The 22,923-nt window shown below is 36.8% G+C and overlaps 1 protein-coding gene across 1 annotated transcript in view; it reads left to right on the forward strand.

Annotated features, from left to right (window-relative positions):
• The window catches only part of NLK (nemo like kinase), a 158,383-nt gene extending 138,469 nt beyond the window's left edge, over positions 1–19,914 (forward strand). The window contains exons 8-11 of the mRNA XM_038548220.1: positions 7,472–7,558; positions 14,637–14,835; positions 15,743–15,836; positions 18,121–19,914. Coding sequence (XP_038404148.1) covers positions 7,472–7,558; positions 14,637–14,835; positions 15,743–15,836; positions 18,121–18,175 — 435 coding nt within the window. The 3' untranslated portion in view covers positions 18,176–19,914. The remainder of the gene's footprint in view (positions 1–7,471; positions 7,559–14,636; positions 14,836–15,742; positions 15,837–18,120) is intronic.
• Positions 19,915–22,923: the final 3,009 nt, after the last annotated feature.

A 22,923-nucleotide genomic window follows, 5' to 3' on the forward strand; every position in this document is an offset into this window, starting at 1 on the left:
CAGATTTACACTGAACAGTATTGCTTGTAACCAGAGAAAAACAAGATGGCTTTTATCTCCACTTGTTGGTTTAGCAGCATTTTTTAGAAGCACTTTTCCTAATCTCTTTTGGACAGAACAGCTTAATGATGTGAAGAGTAAACAAGGGAAATAGTTTTCCTAAAAATGACAAACTGAAACAGAAAAGAGAAAGATTGAACAGGAAGACTCAGCAACTGATTTTCTTGGGCCCTGTCTTGTTTTTTTTTTTTTTTTTAATTAGGCATTTAGATGATCTGATTGATTTCAATGGCCAAATGACAGACCAAATTTGACACTGTTCTCAAATTACCAGCCAGACATTTAGGTGAGGCCTTGTCTTCCCCTTTTCTCTGTAATTCCAGTGTGACTCCAGAGCTTCCGTTTTCATACTGTATAGGTAAAGTGTGTTCTCTTCTAAAACCAGCCCAAACTAGAAAAATAGAGATGTACATGCTGATATTTTAAATAACCCCCTGCCAGTTACCTCCTTCTGTTGCATTTAGTTTATAAACTATGAAATAATTTGAGGCCCCAACTCTCTTAGAAGAGCACACAGTAAGTCTTAACCTAGAGGAAGGTTCTGTATTAATGGAGAGAACTCAAAAGATCTGTTATGTTCTATTTTTTGGCCATTATCAGGAATATTAAAGTAATTTATCAATACTTCATTGTAAATGTGTCCTTGTAACTAGCAAAATAACTTTCCTCTTTTACTGATCTTAGGTCAGTAAATCTTTCCTGGCTAAAGGTAGCCAGTAATGAAATGTGATTAAGATCACATACCCTGGTGCCACCCTTCCATCTCTAGAGGAATTTTAACTATTGCTAATGGTTGCCAGCTAATTAATCCTTTGTGTCAGAGCTGCTAAACTACAACCGAGAGAGCAAGGCTTCCTAAGGATTTCCTGCCTGCCTTCTAGAACAGCTCAAAAATGTAACATACTACACCAAAGGTAACTATGCTCTCCTTTGAATATTCTTGGCAGTGAGTCCTTTTCCTACTAGAAATTTTAAAAATCTATTAGTCATAAAAACCTAGAACTTTCAATTAAATAAAAAAATAGTAAGTATCATATTATTATCTAAAACAAAGGAGGGAAGAAAGGAAAATTTAAAGTCCTATATTTATTTAACTAGTTAAAAATAGGTTAAGATGTTAAACAGAATTTTTTCCTATACATTTTTACGTGAATCCGACTCTTAACAGTAATGCCTCTTTGAATTTATTTTGCTTATCGTTAAATTTAGTGATGGTCTTAAGAGAGCACCACAGTAAAAGTTAGGGGTAGACCTGGCTAGCCTTGCTATTGTAATATTTTGGTTTGAAGAGAAAGACTGGTGGAGTGGAAACAAATTAGCCAACCATTTTTCCCTCAAAGTCTAGATATAGATACAGTTTGCACAAGACTTTAAAGTCTTAACTTTAGATGCTTTTAATCAATGCTAGAAATTGTCTCCTGAGTCAGATGTTCATGGTCTTTGAACACTAAGCCCAGGTAGATTTGTATAGAGTAAGTTACATCTACCATATATAATTGAATGTAAATGAACTTAGCATAATCGTTGGTTCCGGTTTTCCCCCAGTATGGAAATTCAGGGTTTCATCTACATTTGCTAGTTGATCTTTATACAACACTTCTCTCTAGAAGTTAGCAGACCCTTGAAGCTCTTTACTTAAAGCCATGAGTCAGACTCTACTTTTCCCCTTCCCACTCTCTAAATTTGGTCCAAAGTCTAGTATATACACTATAGCTTGTGTAGTTCTGTACATCATGACTATTCTGCAAAGGGCATAGTTCTTAGCACCCCACACCAGATATATACTCTGTTTATATTTCTTTGGTCTGTAGTGATGAAGAGTACAGGCTGTGGTGGCAGTCTCAGGCTCACCACAGGGCACAGCATGTTGACGGTGTCCCAGGAGTTGTATGCTACAGTTTTCAGACAGACTGAATATGAAACCTGCCTCAACCGGTAACTCACTTTAGAATAGTATCTGACATTCTAAACACTTGATAAATATTAACAATTAAAGTTATCACCCTAAAATTTTTAGATACAGCTTGTGATGATTTTTTTTTTACTAACAATATTATGATCAAGTGGAGTTTGTCCCAGGGATTCAAAGATGTTTCACCTACAGAAAATCTACTAATATGTTTTTACATTTTAAGTGAGAAAAATCACGATTATCTCAATTGATGCAGAAAGGGCCTTAGGTAGGTTTGGTCCTTTTTATGCATTACCATGATAAAAGTTCTTTACAAAAAAACTATAGATAAATTTATAGAAAAGTACATGAACAAGGCAGAATGAGCTGTATTAACACATTACTAATTACATGAGATAAAAATGCATGCACAAGAAAAAGCCTGTAACTTTTAGAAAGGACTCTGAATTCTCAATGAAGCTGCTTAGACTATTGGAGGTCCTTGCAGGGCAAGTTATACTTTATGGTACTTATTCTAAATTACTTGATATAGGAGTTAGATGAACTATATTTAAACTCATGAGGAATACTTCTAAAATTTCAATAAAAGTTTTTGAGTTTGGACTATAAAAAAGAAAAACAAGCCTTTTTCAAGTAGTTCCCACTTAAGTAGCTACTCAAAGTTAGATGGAAATAACCATTCTTTACTACTAACAATAATTAGAAGTTTGCTATACACTAGCCACTGTCCCAACCACTTCTTACGCATTAGTTCATTAAATCCTCATAGCACTATAATGTACCGTTTGTTCCTTTTTACAAACAGGAAATGAAGGATTACAGCACACTGCCTGACAATACACCTTCACAGCAGATTTTTTTTTATTAGTTTCATTTGTATATATGCAAGTAATATGCAAGTACATGTAAAATAAAAATTTTAACAGTTTGTCATCCTTCACTACCCCAGGCTATCCCTGTCACCTCTGGATTAATTTGAGAGTAACTTCCCAGACATGTTTTTCTAAGCATTTATTTATACATATTTGTACAAACAGAAATATGTACTATTATTTGTTGGGACTTCTTAAAAAATATAACCATACATATACAAAAGGAGAATCAAATTAGCTATTATATAGTTATTATATATATTATTATTATATAGTCACAGATTACTGTCTCAAATTAATTTTCTTATGTGGTTGATTAATATACTTCCATACACTCTATCAGTCAGGACTCTTCAGTGAAGTTCAATTAAAACTGGCTTAAGCAAAAAAGGGAACTTACTGGCTCATGGAACTTTTTATATGAAGTTGTTGGTCTACAGCTAACGCAGGCCTAGCTAGATTCAAGTAGTCAAGTGATGTTCTGAGCCAGGAATCTGATTTTCTCTGTTCTGTTTTCCTGTGTGTTCACAGGATTCATTTTCAGACAGGCTTTCTTTTCCCCTGTGTGTTTGTAAAAATGGAACCAGCAGTCCAGGCCTACATTCTACTAGCATATCAGTCCTTCAGGAAAGAGCTTTCTCAAACAGATCTAGAGAAAATATGTGGAAGGTCTCTGATTCAGTTATAAATATGTTTGGTTATGAGCAATAAAAAATCTTGCTTCCAGTGGTTTAAAGAAATAGGGGTTCATTTTTTTTCTCATATCAAGAAAGTCCAGAGGTAAGCAGCCTGAAGCTGGTACAGCAGCTCAATTATGTCATCAAGGACCTAATTTTTTTTCTTTCTTTCTGCTCTGCCATATGTAGAATATTGATTTCATACCCCCTTGCTTATTTCCTCCTGGCTACAAAATAGCTATAGCTTGGAATCCTATTCACATTCAAAGCAAGAAAACAGAGGAAAGAAAGAACACTAGTGGTGTCTGTCCCTTTTATCAGGAAAGGCTATTTTCCCAGAAGCCTGCCTAGCAAATTTCTGCTTATATGTCCTTGTCTAGAACTGTGTAATATGTAACCTCCCAGATGTAAGACAAGCTTTAAAAAAATGAGTGTTTTCTAACCTCTATGATAAAGGTGGGTATAGGAGAAGAGGATGGGGGGGTATGTGTTGGATTAGCCAGCCCATTGGCTCTCCCCTGTTTAAGAACATGTGTCTTTCCCAGAGCCAGTCAAGGTGTTCAGGGGAATATTTCATTCGATTGGCCAGGCCTGGGTCAGGTGCCCATTCTTGGAGTTAGATTGCAATCAGGCTTGGCTTGATTTATGAGTAAAAAGGGAGTGGTTCCCCAAAAGTCAAGGAATGCTCAGTAGACAAAAACACTGTTCGGTATTTTTTATTTGTTGTTTCTTTTCTACAACTCAGAATCTTGGATGAATGCAATCTTAGCTGCCATGGCCCAAGTATCTTTTAAAGTAGATACTTGTTGGGGCACCTAGGTGGCTCAGTTGGTAGAGCTGCTGACTCTTGATTTCAGCTCAGGGTCGTGGGATTGAGCCCTATGTCAGGCTCTGTGCTCAACTCAGAGTCTGCTTGAGATTCTCTCTCTCCCTCTCCCCTTGCTTGTTCTCTTTCTAAAATAAATAAAATCTTTAAAAGAAAAAAAAAAAGTAGATACTTGTTGGGGCACTGACCTGTTGGTAAGATTGAAAAGTCTATTGTCAGCCCTTAGTCTTTTGTTCGTCTAAAGTTTAGATTTTCCTTTTTTCTCAGATTGTTCCTGACCAGTCATGACAGAAATACATGTAATATGTTCACTAGAGTGAAAATAGTTCTATCTCCTGACAGGAACCATGTCTTACATTTAATAGATTATGTTAGAGTTCATTCAGTTCAAACCAATTATTTTTCAGGTCGGGATTTCTTTTATATAACCCCGGAGTGCTCACTATACAGTGCACTGTGCATTGTGCATTCTTAACTAATGTTGCTGACTGATGATCACAGCTTCTTTGCCACTAGCTGAAAATTTACAGGACAGGACTTAAAGAGCTGAGCCAGCCAAGCCAACTCTATTGTGGTGACGAGCACTCTGCACTTGGCTTCTGATGACTGTGACATAATCAGTTAGGACCCCTCACCTTTCATGTGTCCAGAAGCTCATCCTTGCTTCATTTCACTAATAGTCATTAGTCATTAATGGAGTACTCTTTAACCCTTCCTGTCCTCGTGATTAAACACTGGCACCCACTCACTCCTAAGTGGCTTATAAACTTGCAGAACAAACAGAAAATGGACTGGTGTGTCTTAAAGGGGAAAAAGTAATGTGTATGGGAATGCCTGGGTGTCTCAGCAGTTGAGCATCTGCCTTCGGCTCATGGCATGATCCTGGGATCCCAGAATCGAGTCCCACCTAGGGCTCCCTACATGGAGCCTGCTTCTCCTGCCTGTGTCTCTGCCTCTGTGTGTGTGTGTGTGTGTCTCATGAATAAATAAATAAAATCTTAAAAAAAAAAAAAAGTAATGTGTGTGAATGTTGGGGGAAATGACAAAAACTTTCTCCCAAATGAAATATTTAGGGCATATTTCTAAGCATTCTGGTTTTTTTTTTTTTATTCAAATTGATTCTGTTGTACTCCATGAAAAATATAAACTTCTTGTCTAGTTCTAATACCCTGTGCCCAACTGGTTTCAACCATAATGGCTGGTGAATTCAAGGGGAAGAAAATCCAGCATCTCTAGTATTGCATCTTTCCTGTGGAGCCTGTGCTATAACTAAATTATTAGCTCCTTCTGGAGAGGTATTGGCATAACTGACTGACTTCTTTTTCTCTGACCCCTTTCTTAACATGCATATAAACACAGAAAAGGAGAAAACACATAAGATAGCTGCTCCAGGCTGTGGTGAAACTTGGCCTTAATTTTAATGTGTTTCTTAGGGTATAATTCTACAAAGAAATATGAGATGGGAGAGGGTATAAAATTTCAGGTTGCATTAACATTCAGTCATTTGATTTTCACAAGCTCCTCATGTATCCAGTCATCCTCAAGTCTCAACAAAATTTGCCTTCTAATTTGTTCTCTATTCTCCATCCTCTAAGACTGTTTGTTCATATGTTTTCCTTGCCCATCTGAGACCTGATATTCATCTTTATTGCTCCAACACCTAGCCCAAACCCTGGCATTTGGTGGATGATAGATGATTAGCAATGCTTTGGATCAGTAGGCTGCTCTGTGCCAGTACAGTCTAATAAATGAAGTTTAAGCTGAAGTTCTAGTGACTTACCTGAGTCTAACGTTGGCAAAGTTAGAATTGGAACCCACCTGTTCTAGTACTTATCCCAGTATTCCTGTCCCTAAGCTATAACACACCTCCACCAGAAAAATAGGATTAAAGGTTGAATTCACTTAGAAAATGGAAAGGAGGGGTGCCTGGCTGGCTCAGTCAATGGACCATGCAACTCTTGACCTAGGTTTGTGGGTTTGAGCCCCACGTTGATGTAGAGATTACTAAAAAATAAAATCTTAATTAAAAAAAAAAAAGTCAAAAGGGAAGAATTGCTTATGGTGAGATATTTTAGTCAGTAAGAATAGGCTGGAATTTGGCTGCCAACCTGCATAAGCCATTGAAAAAGACCAGCTATTTGCAGTCAAACCAAGAATCAGAATCTTTCAAAACTATAAATTACTTCATTTTACACAGTAAATAAATTCTTATAGAAAATATGTAAATTAAAAAAAAGAAAATATATAAATTAAGTTGTAAATTAAAACCTCTTGCCTTCACTCTCCACACGTCACTCCTTATCTTGACTAATATAGATCATTTCGAGGCTACCATAGACTTAAGTATTTTTAACAAGAAATACTTCTCTATCTGCAAACAAATATTTGAGTGCCAATTATAAATGGGTTCTGTGCACATAATGCTTTTTATCTGTTATAATCCTATCTAGTTTCATATAATTTTAGAACTAAAGTAAATTTCAAAGATCATTTAGTTCAACCACCTTGTTCTGTGCTAAAGGATATTAGGATTCCGACATGTTTATTTATCTAATTAGTGAATTAGAACCCTCATCTCATGGCATCTCTGTCCTTGATCCTGCAGAAAACTTCTGTGAGGTGAATAATTATCTCCTGATGACTTTGAGATGGCTTGCTGCTATTCTTATTGGATTTTATTATGTGGCTTTGTTGAAAGTAGGCAGACATGTAAGACATAGTTTACATGCTTCCTTTGCACAGTTTACATGCTTAACTTTGCATGTGGCTGTGGCTTTATATATTTTTGCCTCCCATGTCCAGGCATGTTTAGTTTCCCTTCTTGCCAGAGCATTTATGGTTTAAGGCTAACAGGAGTACCATATTTACAGGATTAGTTTTCATTTTTTGTAGGCTCCTTTGTGTGCTAACCTACAATAGGTAATCCTGCAATATAAAATATGCCATTGGAAGTCAGTGACAGTTGTTGCTTCTGAAGATTGGTTAATGAGGGGAATACTCATTCCTTTTGAGGTTAGACATATGTGCACATGTTTTTTGAGCTGGGTACTTACCTTGTAATAAATTGGCTGTATTCCATATCTTCACAGAAACTCACATATTTTAATCCTTTATTTTTTTACAGCCATCTCTTCCTGTACTTTATACCCTGTCTAGCCAGGCTACACATGAAGCTGTTCATCTCCTTTGCAGGATGTTGGTCTTTGATCCAGTAAGTAGTATTTATTTTTATTTTTTTTTAATGAATTAAAAATACATGTGTTCTAAGAAAAACATCCTGGCTTTAAATAAATGAGCAATATAAAGAAGGACTTTTCAAAGATAAACTTCAATCCCCAGTTTCATATGTATCATCGTGCTCACTTGCTCACTCATTGCACAGAAGTTTGATTTCTAACACATAGATATGTAGGTGAAGAGAGATAGGGAACTGTACCATCCTTATTTATCTCAGGATTTGAAAAAGGAGTTTGACACCAAGGTAAATCAGGAGAAAAGAATTTTAACATTCTTGGAGGGATCCCTGGGTGGCGCAGCGGTTTGGCGCCTGCCTTTGGCCCAGGGCGCGATCCTGGGGACCCGGGATCAAATCCCACGTCAGGCTCCCGGTGCATGGAGCCTGCTTCTCCCTCTGCCTGTGTCTCTGCCTCTCTCTCTTTCTCTCTGTATGTCTATCATAAATAAATAAAAAATTAAAAAAAAAAAACATTCTTGGAAAAGAATCTGTCCATTATATTGTATAAGAAGCTGTTTTTACTCTTTTGGTGATTGAGATAGTAGCTTTATCAAATGCCATTTCTAGACTTGACTCTTCTGGGACAAAGTTCAGGTCTTCATTTATCTACTTATCCAAAGAATATTTATTATTCATCTCTGTGCTGGTAACTATTACCAAAGAAGACTCAAAAATGACAACATTTAGAAAAGAACATCTTACTTGCCAAGAGTATAAGGAAGTCCTCAAGGACAAAACACAATAGGTACTTAAAGGGGGAAAAAAACCCACAAAAGTACCATTTGTGATGTTTACATTGGTATGTTCATAATGAGAAAACAGCTACATCTCAAGGGACAGAGTGAATTTTTTGTTCATTTGGTGTTTACTTTTTGGCTTCCATTTGTTTATTTTGGTATGTGAGGTGCCTCATGATATAGGAAACAAAGCAGAGTGGCACTTCTCGTTTCCACACTCCCTCCTTGTGGTCAAGTTCCTATCATTAAGGATAGTTTCCACCATATAACCTGTTCAGTGAGCTAGTGACTTAGGTCGTTAGTTTGATTTTTTTGTTTTATTTGGCAAGTTTATCTACATAGCTAAACTATATATACAACAGGAGATGTTAATACATAATGACCTTTTACATATGTTTTATATATCTTTTGTGGTTAACAAAACTAGAACCACATGAACTTCAGTCTTCCAAGGTCATTTCTGTCTACCTCTAGAGGATGTTATAAAGGCCCTGAGGTTAAATTTTACTTTTATGTGTTAGAAATATGTTACACTCTTTATTCTGTTTAGATTAGGAACCAAGAACCATATGATTCACCTGTACCAGGTTTTACTTCCAATACTTGAAGCTGTAAAGTGTCCTATTTCTCTGAGATCACATGATTATTAATGATCCTGACCTGACAGGAGCTCATAATCTTTACAACCCTAAGACTGGAATTTTGTAAGCCATATGGTGGATACCAAGCATGTTTTCCTGAGACGCCTTTTAGACATCAGTTCTATACATGAAATGTAGTCCTTTTTCCTAAAGAGTGAGGTTGTCACACCTAATTAAAATGAAACTTTTAGTATGCTTATAGTTATACATTAGATTAATCTCTAAGAAGGAGATAAGATTTATCTGGTAAAAAAGGATAGATTCTTATTGGACCTATGTAAATAACTACATGGTCATTTAAGAATTTTTTAAAAAGAATTTGTTAAGCCACCCCATGTAATATTTACCTATTTTTATCATTGCCTTATAGAACAAAGCCAATTGATATATATTATTTGTTTACAGAATCATTTTTAAATGGGCCTGATGCTTTATTATGACTGATATAAGGATTCTTTCCAATTCGGAGGGATTTTGAGATCTATTTCAGTTAGAAATAGATACCATTTTTAAAGAATGTTTCATTCTGACTTTAATCTATTAAATTGAGGGCTAGCAAGAAGAAAGAAATGAGGTTTTTAAAAAGTATCCATTAAAAATAGAACATTAACCATAATTAAATCAGTTTATTTAGTCCAGTTAGTCTGAGATAATTATCTAAGTACTTTTTTTATCTTAGGTTAAACAGTCTACTGCCACGTGTCTGCTCCTAGACTGACACATTCCTAAAAATCCTGACTCAGTTACTTGATGTAGTCTAGGTGATAGCTGTCTGTGGTGATAATATCAGCTATACCCATATGTTTATATCCTGAATTCAGTAGTCAGAAGTATCTGGTGTTAACAGTCCCCTACTGGGGTTCTTGTGATGTTTCTCATGGAAAACTTAATTCCTTAGCTTGAAGTAGAAGCCTTTAGGCAAATGTAAGGAGAAGACAGAAACCACTAGAGGATAAGGTTAAAGGTCTCTGTCTCTTTATTACAATAATATCAACAGTATTGGAAAGGATGGGGTGTAGTAAATAGTCTATAAAGATGTAATTAACTATTAACTCAAATAGTGAAGGCATTAAACAAACCTCCAGAGACATTAATTTATCTAAATGCAATAGACAGTTACAAGCAATATTTTTAAAAAATAATTATTATTCGGAATTTAGATAAAATTATTCACTTTTTTCTCTTGCCAGACACATAACTGTTACCTTGCATACCCATCTTCCTATTATCACATACTCTTCTACACTCTTTACAAAAATACATATTACGTTGACCCAAAGAAATTTGCACAGCTTTTTTAACCCCTTTCTTTTTTTTTTTTTTTTTTTTTAAGATTTTATTTATATATTCATGAGGGACACAGAGAGAGAGAGACACAGACACAGGGAGAAGCAGGCTCCATGCAGGGAGCCCGACATGGGACTCGATCCTGGGTCTCCAGGATCACAACCTGGGCCGAAGGCAGCACTAAACTGCTGAGCCACCCGGGCTGCCCCTTTTTTAACTCTTTATTGATGGCTCCTCTATAATGTATTAATGAAGAGCCTTTGTATATTAAAATTAAATTGTTCATATATTCAAACATGGTTTATTAACTCAAATTAATTATTACTAAGGTCTTAATGTTAACTAAGAATCGGATTAAAATTTAAGTTGGCAAATTAAGTCCTTATGATTTGTAGCATTCTAAAAACTAATTTCTTTTTAGCACATTACCTATTATCATTCATCTAATGTAGTTGAACACATAATTTTACAATTCTGTAATCTTATACAAAGGGATATTAGTTTATCTGGCCAGCAAAATCAGTAGGGAAAAAAATCAAATTCAAGACGATAAGGCTTTTTGTGAGAAAACAAACCCAAAACTTCTAGAATGCTGTAGTGGCATTACTTGTACGTGGCAGTAAGATCAGGAAGAAAACAGAGATATTTATAATTTTATGACTATTGGCTTGGACTGATTTGTTCAAAGAGTCACCTTGCATAGAAATATCACATGACCTTTTTATCTTATACAATTATATACCAGATATTAAAAGTTTTAAGTTAAGAGAAACATTTTGCTTCTTACTCTATAACTTACTAACCAAGAGTACCTTTTTAATTTACAGTTTAAAGCTTTAATCTTATCTTTGAGTTATAGCTTTTTTTTTTAAAGGTTTTATTTATTTACTTACTTACTTACTTACTTACTTACTTATTTGAGAGAGAAAAAGAGAGCAGAGAGGAGCAGAGGAAGAAGGACAAGCAGGCTCCATGATGAGCGTAGAGCCTGAAGCAAGGCTTGATCCCACAACCCTGAGATCATGACCTGAGCCTAAATCAAGTCAGAAGCTTAACTGACTGAGCCACCCAGGCGCCCCTTTGATTTATAACTTTAGCAAGAAAAAAATTTTCAGTAGCCCACCTATTTAATAAATAAGGAGAATAATGTTTTAAAAATCTCTTCATTTCTTCATATGTGTCTTTAATATGTTGAGATTGGTTCTAAAAGCCAGTTGGAATAGGAGTTTGCCACATTTACTTTTTTTTTTTTTTTTAATTTTTTTTTTTTTTTTTTTTTTTTTTATTTATGATAGTCACACAGAGAGAGAGAGAGAGAGAGAGGCAGAGACATAGGCAGAAGGAGAAGCAGGCTCCATGCACCGGGAGCCCGACGTGGGATTCGATCCCGGGTCTCCAGGATCGCACCCTGGGCCAAAGGCAGGCGCCAAACCGCTGCGCCACCCAGGGATCCCCACATTTACTTTTTAAGAGATCTCAGGGATCCCTGGGTGGCGCAGCGGTTTGGTGCCTGCCTTTGGCCCAGGGTGCGATCCTGGAGACCCTGGATTGAATCCCACATAGGGCTCCCAGTGCATGGAGCCTGCTTCTCCCTCTGCCTATGTCTCTGCCTCTCTCTCTCTCTGTGACTATCATAAATTTAAAAAAAATTTTTTTTAAATAAATAAAATTAAGAGATCTCATAACATGATATATTAACTCCCCTCAGAAATATACAAAGTACATCAATGTGTTTGCTTAGAAATATTTTTTATTGGGATGCCTGGATGGCTTAGTGGTTGAGCATCTGCCTTTGGCTCAGGTCATGATCCAGGGTCCTGGGGTCAAGTCCCACATCAGGGTCCCACAAGGAGCCTACTTCTCCTCTGCCTGTCTTTCTGTATATCTCATAAATAAATAAATAAATAAATAAATAAATAAATAAATAAATAAATAAATAAATAAATAAATTTTTTAAAAAAGAAATAGGGGGTCCCTGGGTGGCTGTGGTTTGGCGCCTGTCTTCAGCTCCAGGGCGTGATCCTGGAGACCTGGGATCGAGTCCCACATTGGGCTCCCTGCATGGAGCCTGCTTCTCCTCTGTCTGTCTCTGCCTCTCTCTCTCGGTGTCTCTCATGAATAAATAAATAAAATATTTTTAAAAATATATTTTTATTTGTAAAAAGGGAAGTTTTATCAACTCTTCAAAACTAAAAGAGCCAACTCTGATAACAAAATCTAGGGTAGAAATAAGCATCCACTTCTATTATAAATGTTGATAAGTTAAGGTATATATACAATAGGTAATTAAGAATATATATGATATGGGATGCCTGGGTAGGTTAGTCAGTTGACCATCTGACTCTTGGTTTCAGCTCAGGTCATAATCTCAGGGTCTTAGGATCTAGCCCCCGTCAGGCTCCCTGCTCAGGTGGAGAGTCTGCTTGTCTCCTGCTCTCTCTGCCCTTCCCCTCACTCACATGTGCACATTCTCTCTCTCTCTCTCTCTCTCTCTCAAATCAATCAATCATTTGGGGGGGGGCAGTATAGGACATAATTAAGCACCACTAGATTCTTCCAAAGAACATTATTGAAAATCGAATAATTTTGTGATATCTTTCTCAATTTAGTAAGGCAGTCTTTCTTTTAAGTGTTCATACCCTTTACAAAATGACAGTCTCCTTTCTTTACCCTTGTTTCAGAAGTTCTAAAGAGACGTTAATTTGTTTAGAGAAATGAAAGTTGATCATTGCATGGTAGGGATTTGATTTACTTTTTGTTCAAAGGTTTCCCTTAGGTAAGACACTTTAGAGGACCCCATGTTGGTGCACACAGAACATACAAACACAGAGCATCCTATCAGTAGTTGGGATAATACCAAAATCTTTTCAACCCTGTATTCTGAAATTTCAGGATATATCAGAATCCACAGACAAAAAAATTAACAGGGAATCCAGATTCCAGCTGCTCATGGCAACTGAGAGACCCAATTTCTGACATCTGCCACCTGACAGAAATGACTTAATGGTCAGATGATAAAATTAAAACTCAGATTTAACCACTGCTGCCACCAAGTGTGTTCACGATTGACCATGCTCAATCAGAAACAGAAATAGACTTGGCCAGGAACCAGTTGTAGTGTGCAAAAGCCAAGGAACTCAGTCCCTCACATGAGACTGGCCAGAGGCACTGAGGCCTTCAAGGGACCCAGTCCCAGGAAAAGGGTACTGTCAGCCAGCTTGTTTCTTTTGGTTCTGGTAATAGATCTTGATCCCAGTGGAACCTCCGGGAATAGCTGGACCCATTTAGAAAAAAAAGAAGAAACTTACTTGCTGAGAGTACCAGCAAGTCAGGCTTCAGAAGGGCTGGATCACCAGATATACCATATGAAAGGTAGTGAAAGACACAAAATCAAGGTTGTCAACTTTACATTCTTCTGTTTGTGGTAGATAAACAGCAACTGTCTTTTGTGATTATCATATCCTGAAAAGTTATGACTTGCCTTTTAACATCAGCATAAAAATCAGAGATATAAGTGTTTTTAGGGAAATCAGGTTCACGGAAAATATTTAACATTTTGTTATTTGGGGTGCCAGAACCAGTCAGGATGACCCAGTTAGTTTTGATTTGAGTACCAAATGGTTTTCTTGGTTTTTGTGTTATGTGAAGTGCTTGATTATACTCAAAATGAGGTAGAGTGTTCATTTTTCTCTGACTCTGTACTAAGTCCATCCTTAAATACTTTAAAATGTACCTACATGTCCACAGAGCTAAAAAAGAGGAATTTTTCTTAATGGAGAAATGAGTTTATGATTTATGTAAATCTGAAACTTCATTAAGTATTCTGATCTAAAGTGCTAGAAAACCACAGGCCACTGGTATTCAGATGGTGCTAGCCACCACAACATGGCATTCAGACCTTGTCTGCTGCCCAACCCTAGCACTTTCCCCATAGGCTTTTGCCCTAAGTTCATTTGGCATTCTAAGAGAATAAAAGTTTCAGGCAGCTTTGTAAAATTGCCACTGTGATCACATCTCTACCAAATGCTGAAACATATTTAGAAAATATAACTGTTATTTAAAATGTAAACTTATCCCCTTCGAAGCATTGCATATTTAAATGTCATGGTATTTGCCACTTTTGACCATGCATCTAACTATTTCAAGGTAGGAACTCTAGGATCTTAGCAGAGTGCTTTCTGGTGGTATATGGTGGTTGGTTGTCCTGAGTTATATACTCCCTGCTGCTATGTCACCTGCCTATACATTCGCTCATTCCTCTTTATACAAGATGTATTATAAATTAAGGATAAGCTATGAAGAGCAGTTACTGTGTCTTATGAAAGATCCTGTGTGGACAGTCGTGTTTATCTGTAGTGTTGATGTCCTGGTCTCCAAATTTGATTTCAGTCCAAAAGAATATCCGCTAAGGATGCCTTAGCCCACCCCTACCTAGATGAAGGGCGACTACGATATCACACGTGTATGTGTAAATGTTGCTTTTCCACCTCTACTGGAAGAGTTTATACCAGTGACTTTGAGCCCATCACCAATCCCAAATTTGATGACACTTTTGAGAAGAACCTCAGTTCTGTTCGACAGGTTAAAGGTGAGTATCTTTTTTGGCCCTTGGCCAGGCAGAATGAATAATAACATTTTCCATTATGTGGCCATGAAAAGCTGAGTCTGGATGGTGACCAAAGTTCCTCCATACGTTTATTTTACAACCTTGTGTATAGCTGTTTGTCCAGGGCATATATGCCAAGAAAGCTATGTGTGTTATAAAAACACTGATTTCATATTACATTCAGTGGTAGGTCAGGCAGAGGAGCTTTCCAAACTGACTTACTTAGTAAGTGTGACTCAAAGTAGATAATATGTATTCACTCAGTGTGATTTCACTGAAACATATTGGACTGTCTTATATAACATGCAAATTTTAAAAAGAATAAACATCCAGTGAGGGAATCATTCTTTGAATGATCACAAGAGAGGGGAATTTCTGATAGTCTACTCATAAAATTTCCTGACATGATCTCCTATTGGGGTAGGTTAAGGACATCCAAAATTCTGAATGATTTTAGACATTTTAGAAGAGAGTAGTCCCCAAGATAAACAGCCTAGAATTGTGTACCTATACACGAGCTGTGGTTTTTTTAAGTGATTTTCGAAAGGGTAATAATTACCAACAATTTAGAAGATTCATTCATAATGCCAACCCTGTGGAATCATTCAAGTTTATAGACCATTTTACTCCTCCCACAGATGGGGTTTCAAACCCATATAACACCACTTGGTCGATGGGGTGAAATGGGGAGGTTGCCTCTGTTTAGCAGGCACTGTCATTTTGATTTCAGGAAAGTTCCACTGGATCCTGCCTGATACATGATCTGTACGTTTGATCTTAACTAAACCAGTGGGAAATGCTGTTCAGAATGCTGGCCAGTTAGCCAAGAATCCACTGCTCCCATGCCTGCAGATTGTCAAGAATTATATGATGTTTGTTTTCTCCACAGAGATTATTCACCAATTCATTTTGGAACAGCAGAAAGGAAACAGAGTGCCTCTCTGCATCAACCCGCAGTCTGCTGCTTTTAAGAGCTTTATTAGGTAACTATATGTATATAATTCTTACTTTGTTATTGAAAGGGTGCCATTGTGATTTGGTTGTTCAGCATATTTGTTTTTATTTAGATTAGATAATACAGATAAAAAGATAAATATAGATAAAACTTCTTTTACAAGTTTTGGTTTTAGTCAAAAGCAAATTAAAAATGTACGCATTCATTTTTACACTGATGCCAATTTAGTGGTTGATTTGGGGTGGTGCTTTGGCAGTTGTGTTCACAGATGATCACCGTACGGCAGCATGGCAGCCACTGCCCTCAAGTTATTTTTTTTTTTTTTTTTTTTTTTTTTTTTTTTTTTTTTTTTTTTTTTTTTTTTTTTTTTTTTGCCCTCAAGTTAAACATGGTCCTCTTGGTTCCTACTACCATCCCCACCACCTTAATAATAACTACAAGCAAGATTATTTTATAGGTATAGTGCTGGTGTGTCCTATCTAGAGTTTTCATAGCTGCTTTGGAACCCAGCAAGCCTCATTTGCTTGTGTCTCTCTCTGTCCTTTCCTTCTCAATGTCTTTTTCCCTAATTCCTTGCATCAATTAAAGCCCAGTAAGGAGAAAGAAACCACACCCATGAATGTGAAGAGGGAAAAGTTTTTTTTTAAGATTTTATTTATTTATGCATGAGACACATAGAGAGCGAGAGGCAGAGACACAGGCAGAAGGAGAAGCAGGCTCCATGCAGGGAGCCTGATGTAGGACTCGATCCTGGGTCTCCAGGATCACGCCCTGGGCTAAAGGCGGCACTAAACCACTGAGCCACCGGGGCTGCCCTGAAGAGGGAAAATTTAATAGAAGCATTAACTAGAAAAGATGGTTAACTTCTAAAAGGTATATAAGAAGATTCTGGAGGGTCCCAAAGTAACAAAGGCAGAAGGCAGGTACTCCCTTTAGACTGAGGAAGAGTGAACAAGGAGGAAATTAAAAATTTGGAGGAGACCCCTCCACTCAAGCCTAATAAAATTTGGACCACTTAGTAGAAGATATGGCTGCCACAAGAACACACACAGTTTGAGGGTGCTGAAGATGCTTTTCAAAAGGTGTGGGTGGAATTGGTCTATCAGAGAAGCCTGCTGGGTCCCAGAGAAACTTGCCAGAAAATTTGGGTAGAACAAAACTGGGCCTTCCACATTAAAAAATCCGACACCAGAACCAGGAAGGAAAGCTGCTTAGGAAGCCTTGGCCTTGCAGTATCCTTCCACCACAAGCCAAGTAGCAAAGGATAACTGTGAGTAAGTGTCTGGCTCCAGTATAACAAAGCAGGACAGAGAAGGGTGGATTTAGATATCTGAAAGGCCACACTCTTCCTCCTTTCTTCCCCACCTGCCTTTCTGCCTCTCCCTTTTCTCTCTTCCCCTTGCTTCCCTTTTAATTGGCCTTAACATGGTGTTGAAATTGATTAAATTTATTGAATCCATTTTTCACGAATTTTTGTTTAGAACTTTTTAAATCAGGGTGACTTTCATTTCTTCCTTGTATTTTTCTGTGGAAAGAAGGAATTAGGTTGTATGTTTATTCCTCTGTGGTTTAAAATTACTTTATTATTTTCCCCTAAGAGTCAGTGACCCGGGAAATCATGTGTTTTAATACCTTTCAGGTGTAAGTTATTCATTATCCCAGGCCCCAAGGAAGCAAAGTGGTTACACACACATCCTCAAGTTTATAATCTAGTTAACAAAATTAGATACGTGAAATAACTGAGAAAATTGATCTATGGATAACAAATGCTAAATGATTATTCATTACTACTGAGTTCATACTTGATAAAAGAGTGCTTATAAGGCTCATTCACATAGGTTTCCACTTAAAGTCATTGTGTTTTGAGAGGCTACTTTTAAATGGATAATTCTGCATCCTGTAAGATTATTTTCTGGTTGATTGTAGACATTATTACTTCCTTTATATTACAAAGTAGGCACAGTGGAAGGCACTTTGCCTACATTATCTCATGTATTCATCACAATGTCCTATGAGGTGGATGGCAGGCATTATCCCTTTCCAAAAGAGGAAAGATGAGGGAGGGCATTTCCTTGATGTCCCACAAGTAAATGACACATCGTCCTCAAGCCCATCACTGTTGCCTTGCTTATAGATACAGATTCTTGAATGAACAATTTGGAACAAATACAGCTTTAGAGAAGTTAAATAAAATCCAGAAATGGACTTTATAATTTTTTTAAAGGAAGAGAGGAAAATACACAGCATTGACTCTCCCTTTTGCCTTTTGTGGTGTCAATAGCTGGTTTCACCATATTTCCATTTTCTTCCAGTTCCACTGTTGCCCAGCCGTCTGAGATGCCCCCATCTCCTCTGGTGTGGGAGTGACGGTGGAAGATAATGTACTACTGAAGATGTAATGTAGCTTTCCACTGGAGTCTGGGATTTGCAATTCTGGAGGTTAATCATGCTTGTACTGTAATTTTACTAATGAAGTTTTAAATTAACAACCACTACTTGTATGATATGAATAATATTTAGAAATGTTACTAGACTTTTAATCTTGTAAAGTGGTTGTGCTTTTAGAAGAAAAATATTTTACCCAGAGTTGCACATGTTTTATGAATTTAGTGCAGCTGTTATGGCTCACCTCAGAACAAAAGAGAATTGAACCAAATTTGGGATTTTGGGGTTTTGTGTTTTTGTTTTGTTTTTCTTTTTTTAAAATGAAGTGAGATTGTTCACACACATATACACACACATAAAGGACAGTCATACATTTTGATATTTGAGCCATTCCTGAAAATTTGGGGTTTTCTAAAATGAAAGAATCTAGAAACCTTGCCTGCGACCAATCATGGAGCCACATGAGCTGATCGTGGCTGCACCTGGGGGGGTGGGGGGTGGGGCATGCCACCTAATGATCAAGCCCTATAATTAGCTTCTCATTAGAGCCGTGACGGTGATGTGTGCTGTCTAAAATCCAATGTTGTGGGTAGAGAGAATGAGTTTGTGACTAGGAGAGACGAAACTTCTGTTTTCCTTACCCAGTATAAATATATATATATATATTTAATCTATTTTTATTAGAAGTTTTTCTGCTCTTTCTTACATAAAGAAACCCCGAAGCATGCATCTTTCATGTGTGTAAATAATTCATTTCTGGGCTAATTTCAAAAGAATCCCAACATTGCTGTATAGAGAGAGAACTAGCTTGCACATTTTAGGTCTGTGAAATTTTGTGAGACTTTTCCTGCACTGGACAGTAAAAAAAATAAATAAATAAAGACAAAAACAAATTTTTAAAAATTTTAAAGCCACAAAAAAGGCACATAGGGAATTATGTCAAATGTGTTTGTGTCCTTAGGCAAAGCTGTGGGAGTCTTGAAATGTCACAGTAGTAAATAACTTATTACTTTTTGACAAATTCTTTTTTCTGTTGGAACACTGAATTCTTCTGTGCATATGTATATATGAATACAAAATTGAAGGCCTCTACCTCCTGGAGTTATACAACTTGGCTTGTTTACCTCCACATGCTGATGATGACTATTTTTTTTTTTTAAGTTCAATGTGGAGACTTGAAACTTGAATGTCCCTTCCAACTTTTATATTAAAAATAAAAAGACAAGAAAATTGAAGATTGTTTTTCACCTGTACAAGGAATACTAATGGATCGTCTTAAAATTGGTCTAGGAAAAAACCTTGTTGTGTGTTATGGACAATTAACTGTTAAAGTTATTGTAAGTTATCTGTATTTAGCAGAGTATTTTCATCTTGAGTGATCTGAGCTGAATTTGAAGACTATTAATAAGTTATGTTTGGAAGTTTTAACTTCAATGAAGTAATTATTTGCTGTGAAAGAAACAAACATTGAATTACTAAACAAAGATGGTGCAATATCTTTGTTTTTTTTTTATGAGGCTCCTGAGAATCAACCCAACTGAAGCATTTCAATTCACTTGAATGAGAAACGTGTTTAGTATCAAAAGAGCCCAAGAAGACACTGGTGTGAAAGGTACAATCTCAGAGGTTGGTCAATTACCGTGGCACACTTACTGGTCACTTTGTACAATGTAGATTTGAAGTACAGTGGTGAAAACATTAAATGTGACATTCGAAAAAGATGTGTCATCTGTTTTCTTTCAATTCTTTTCCTTTGTTTTCTCTTTAGTATAGCTTTTATTCCTGATTTTGCAGTTTTAAGACATTTCCTATTCATATTTCTATTTTGATCTTTGAGGAAATTAGTTGTGGTTTTTAAAAATCTTACCAGGATCTTTACATTGCCAAAAATATATCAAAAACTTAATATTTAAAGACATTATGAGTCAAATATATATAATTTGAAAGTCTTTTCAGACCTTAGAGTCTAATCCAGTGGTTTAAAAGCCTTTTTTTTCTTTTTGAGCAAAGAACTCTATTTTCATGTGAAACCAAATTTCAATACATTGGAGTCCAAAACATTAAATACATAAACTGGATGAAGCAGACTGCTGAGGACTTGACCTTACCCTTCCCTTCTTTTCTGCCTCCTTCCCCCGGCAGCCCAAAGGTAATTCCAGTGAAGGACAAAGTCCCAACTGGGTGGTAGTATAATTATGACCTGACCCCAGACTACCTAACTTTGGAATACTTCCCTGTGGTAGATAAGGCAACATGACTCTTGAGTTTGTAGATGGCATGTATTTCCCCTGTCTTTTCTTGATTTAGCAAAATGGATTTTTTTTCCTGACATGGAGGGAACTGACTGTTCTAACTCGTATAAATTAATACACTTACACATATTAGTTTGTACATCCAATAAACTTTTGAATACCTAACTGAATACAAGAATTACTTACTATCAATAAGCTTGAATAAGGAAACTAGTTGTCATTACTTACAAGAGAACAATATGAATTGCACATATAACAGTTTGAAACAAATTCTTCACAAATATTAGAGAAAATATATTGACCTGTTCCCACTGGAACCTGTTCAGCTAACCAAGGATGTGTGTCTCGTTTTTTGTTTTTTGTTTTTTTTTAATTTAAAATTGTTGGTAATTGCAAAAATGTGGAATTTCTACAGTCAGTGGAATCAGTATGGACAGATAAGTTAGGGCTCTAATCAGCTCCAATTTGTTTGCAGTTTAGGTATAAGAACCCAGAAGATGGAGGTAATTTCTTGTGATAGTTCATAAAGTTTGGAATTTTGTTTTTCTTATATGCTAAATCATTTAAAATACTACTTTTATATTAAAAATATATTAAATAATAGAATACAACATTTGCATGAATTTTGAAATAAAGGCCCCTTTTGGGGGAGCTATTCCTACTGTGCTCTAAGTAGTGTCTAAACACCATGGGTAGTAAATGAGCACTTTGAGTCTTCTCTCCACCTCTCCTTCCTTAAAGACTCTTTCCTTGTCTTCCGTAATACCACTCTGTTTTTCTCCCTTCTTGGGGGCCTATATAGGCTCCTTTTTCTGCTCAATCCTCATAATGTTGTGCTCCCTCGGCTAGGGATAAATCCTGGCTTCTAAAGCCACAGGTTTTTGATGTGGCTACTTGGTAGAGTCACCTGGAGAACTATCAGAAATTCTAGTGCCTAGGCTACCCCCAGACCAATTAAATCAGATTCTCTCTAGAGGCAAGTCAGGCATCAGTTTTATGTTTTGTTTTTTTGTGAGATTTTTTTTTTTTAATTCTCCAGTTGATTCCAATGTGCAGCTAAGATTACAATCCACTGTTGACTACTCTCATCTTGTGACCTCATCTGCCCTCATGGCCTCAATGAGTGTAAGAGAATGAACCCAAATCTCTTACCTATATACCCAGATTTTTCTGCTAGGTCCCTATTAGAAATTTCCACTTGGTTATCTTCTAGGCATTTCAGACATGTCAAAAATGAAATTAAGGGACGCCTGGGTGGCTCAGCGGTTGAGCATCTGCCTTCCAATCAGGGCTTGATCCCAGTCCGGGAATCGATTCCCAAATTGGGCTCCCTGCAAGGAGGCTGCTTCTCCCTCTGCCTATGTCTCTGCCTCTCCCTGTGTGTCTCTCATGAATAAATAAGATCTTTTTAATAAAAAAAAATTAAATTAATGTTTCTCACACAACTTTATTATTATTCTCACTTTTCCATACTGGTTCTCTTTTCCCCCATCCTAGACTAGGGCCATCCTTAGCAATTCATGAGGAATTGTGGAAGAAAAAGGAATTTGTATGTTTGGGGGCAAGAGGACAGAGTTGTGAGCTGGCCCAGGCTATAGCACCCTCTTCACATTAAGTTAGGACCTGTGCCAGGATGGTACTCTTGATTTAACTTTTTTCTGGAAGAGGAGGTAGAAGACAATGGCTCAAGTTACAGTGTTCCATCTGCTTCCTTCCCCTCAATCCTGGGCCTGGACTTCACCATCCACCCCATTATTTAAGCCAGAAGTCAGAGTCTTCCTCACTCCCATCTTTCCTCCAGAATTCATGCACATTTTGCATTCCATTCTTTAATATTCTTTTAATGTTCTAAATGGTATGCCATAAAATAAAAATAAGTTTCTTAGTTAATGAGTTAGAGGCTAGTGACTCTAACTTTCCATTTTGGAAATCAGGGCTGAATTGAAGAAACTGATAATACTTGCTGAACTTAACATCCTGTTTCTTCTCTCAAGATTAAAGTAGTTTAAGAATCAAACCCATAAGTGGTGACATTTTTCCTACACTTTTTTTTACATATGTGTCAGGTGTACAGCTCTATACTTTGACATCTGTATACACTACGAAGTGATCATCAGCAAAAGTTAAGTTTACCATCAATTACCAAACGGTTGCTCCTCTTCACCCATTTTGTCCACCCCCCGCCCAACCTTCTCTAACCATTAGTCTGTTCTCTGTATCTATGAGTTTGGTTTGGTTTGGTGGTTTTTAGATCCCACATGAGTGAAATTATATGGCATTCGTCTTCATCTGACTTCTTTTGCTTAGCGTAATAAATACATGCAAGGTCCATCCATTGCAAGATTTCGCTTTTTTAATTGGCTGAGTAATATTCCATTGCATAAATATATCACATCCTCTTTACCCATCTATTGATGGACACATAGGTTGTTTTTATATCTTGGCATTTTGTAAACAATGCTGCAATGAACATAGGAA

The sequence above is a fragment of the Canis lupus genome, chromosome 9, assembly GCF_011100685.1.
Source record: "Canis lupus familiaris isolate Mischka breed German Shepherd chromosome 9, alternate assembly UU_Cfam_GSD_1.0, whole genome shotgun sequence".
Lineage (NCBI taxonomy): Eukaryota > Metazoa > Chordata > Mammalia > Carnivora > Canidae > Canis > Canis lupus.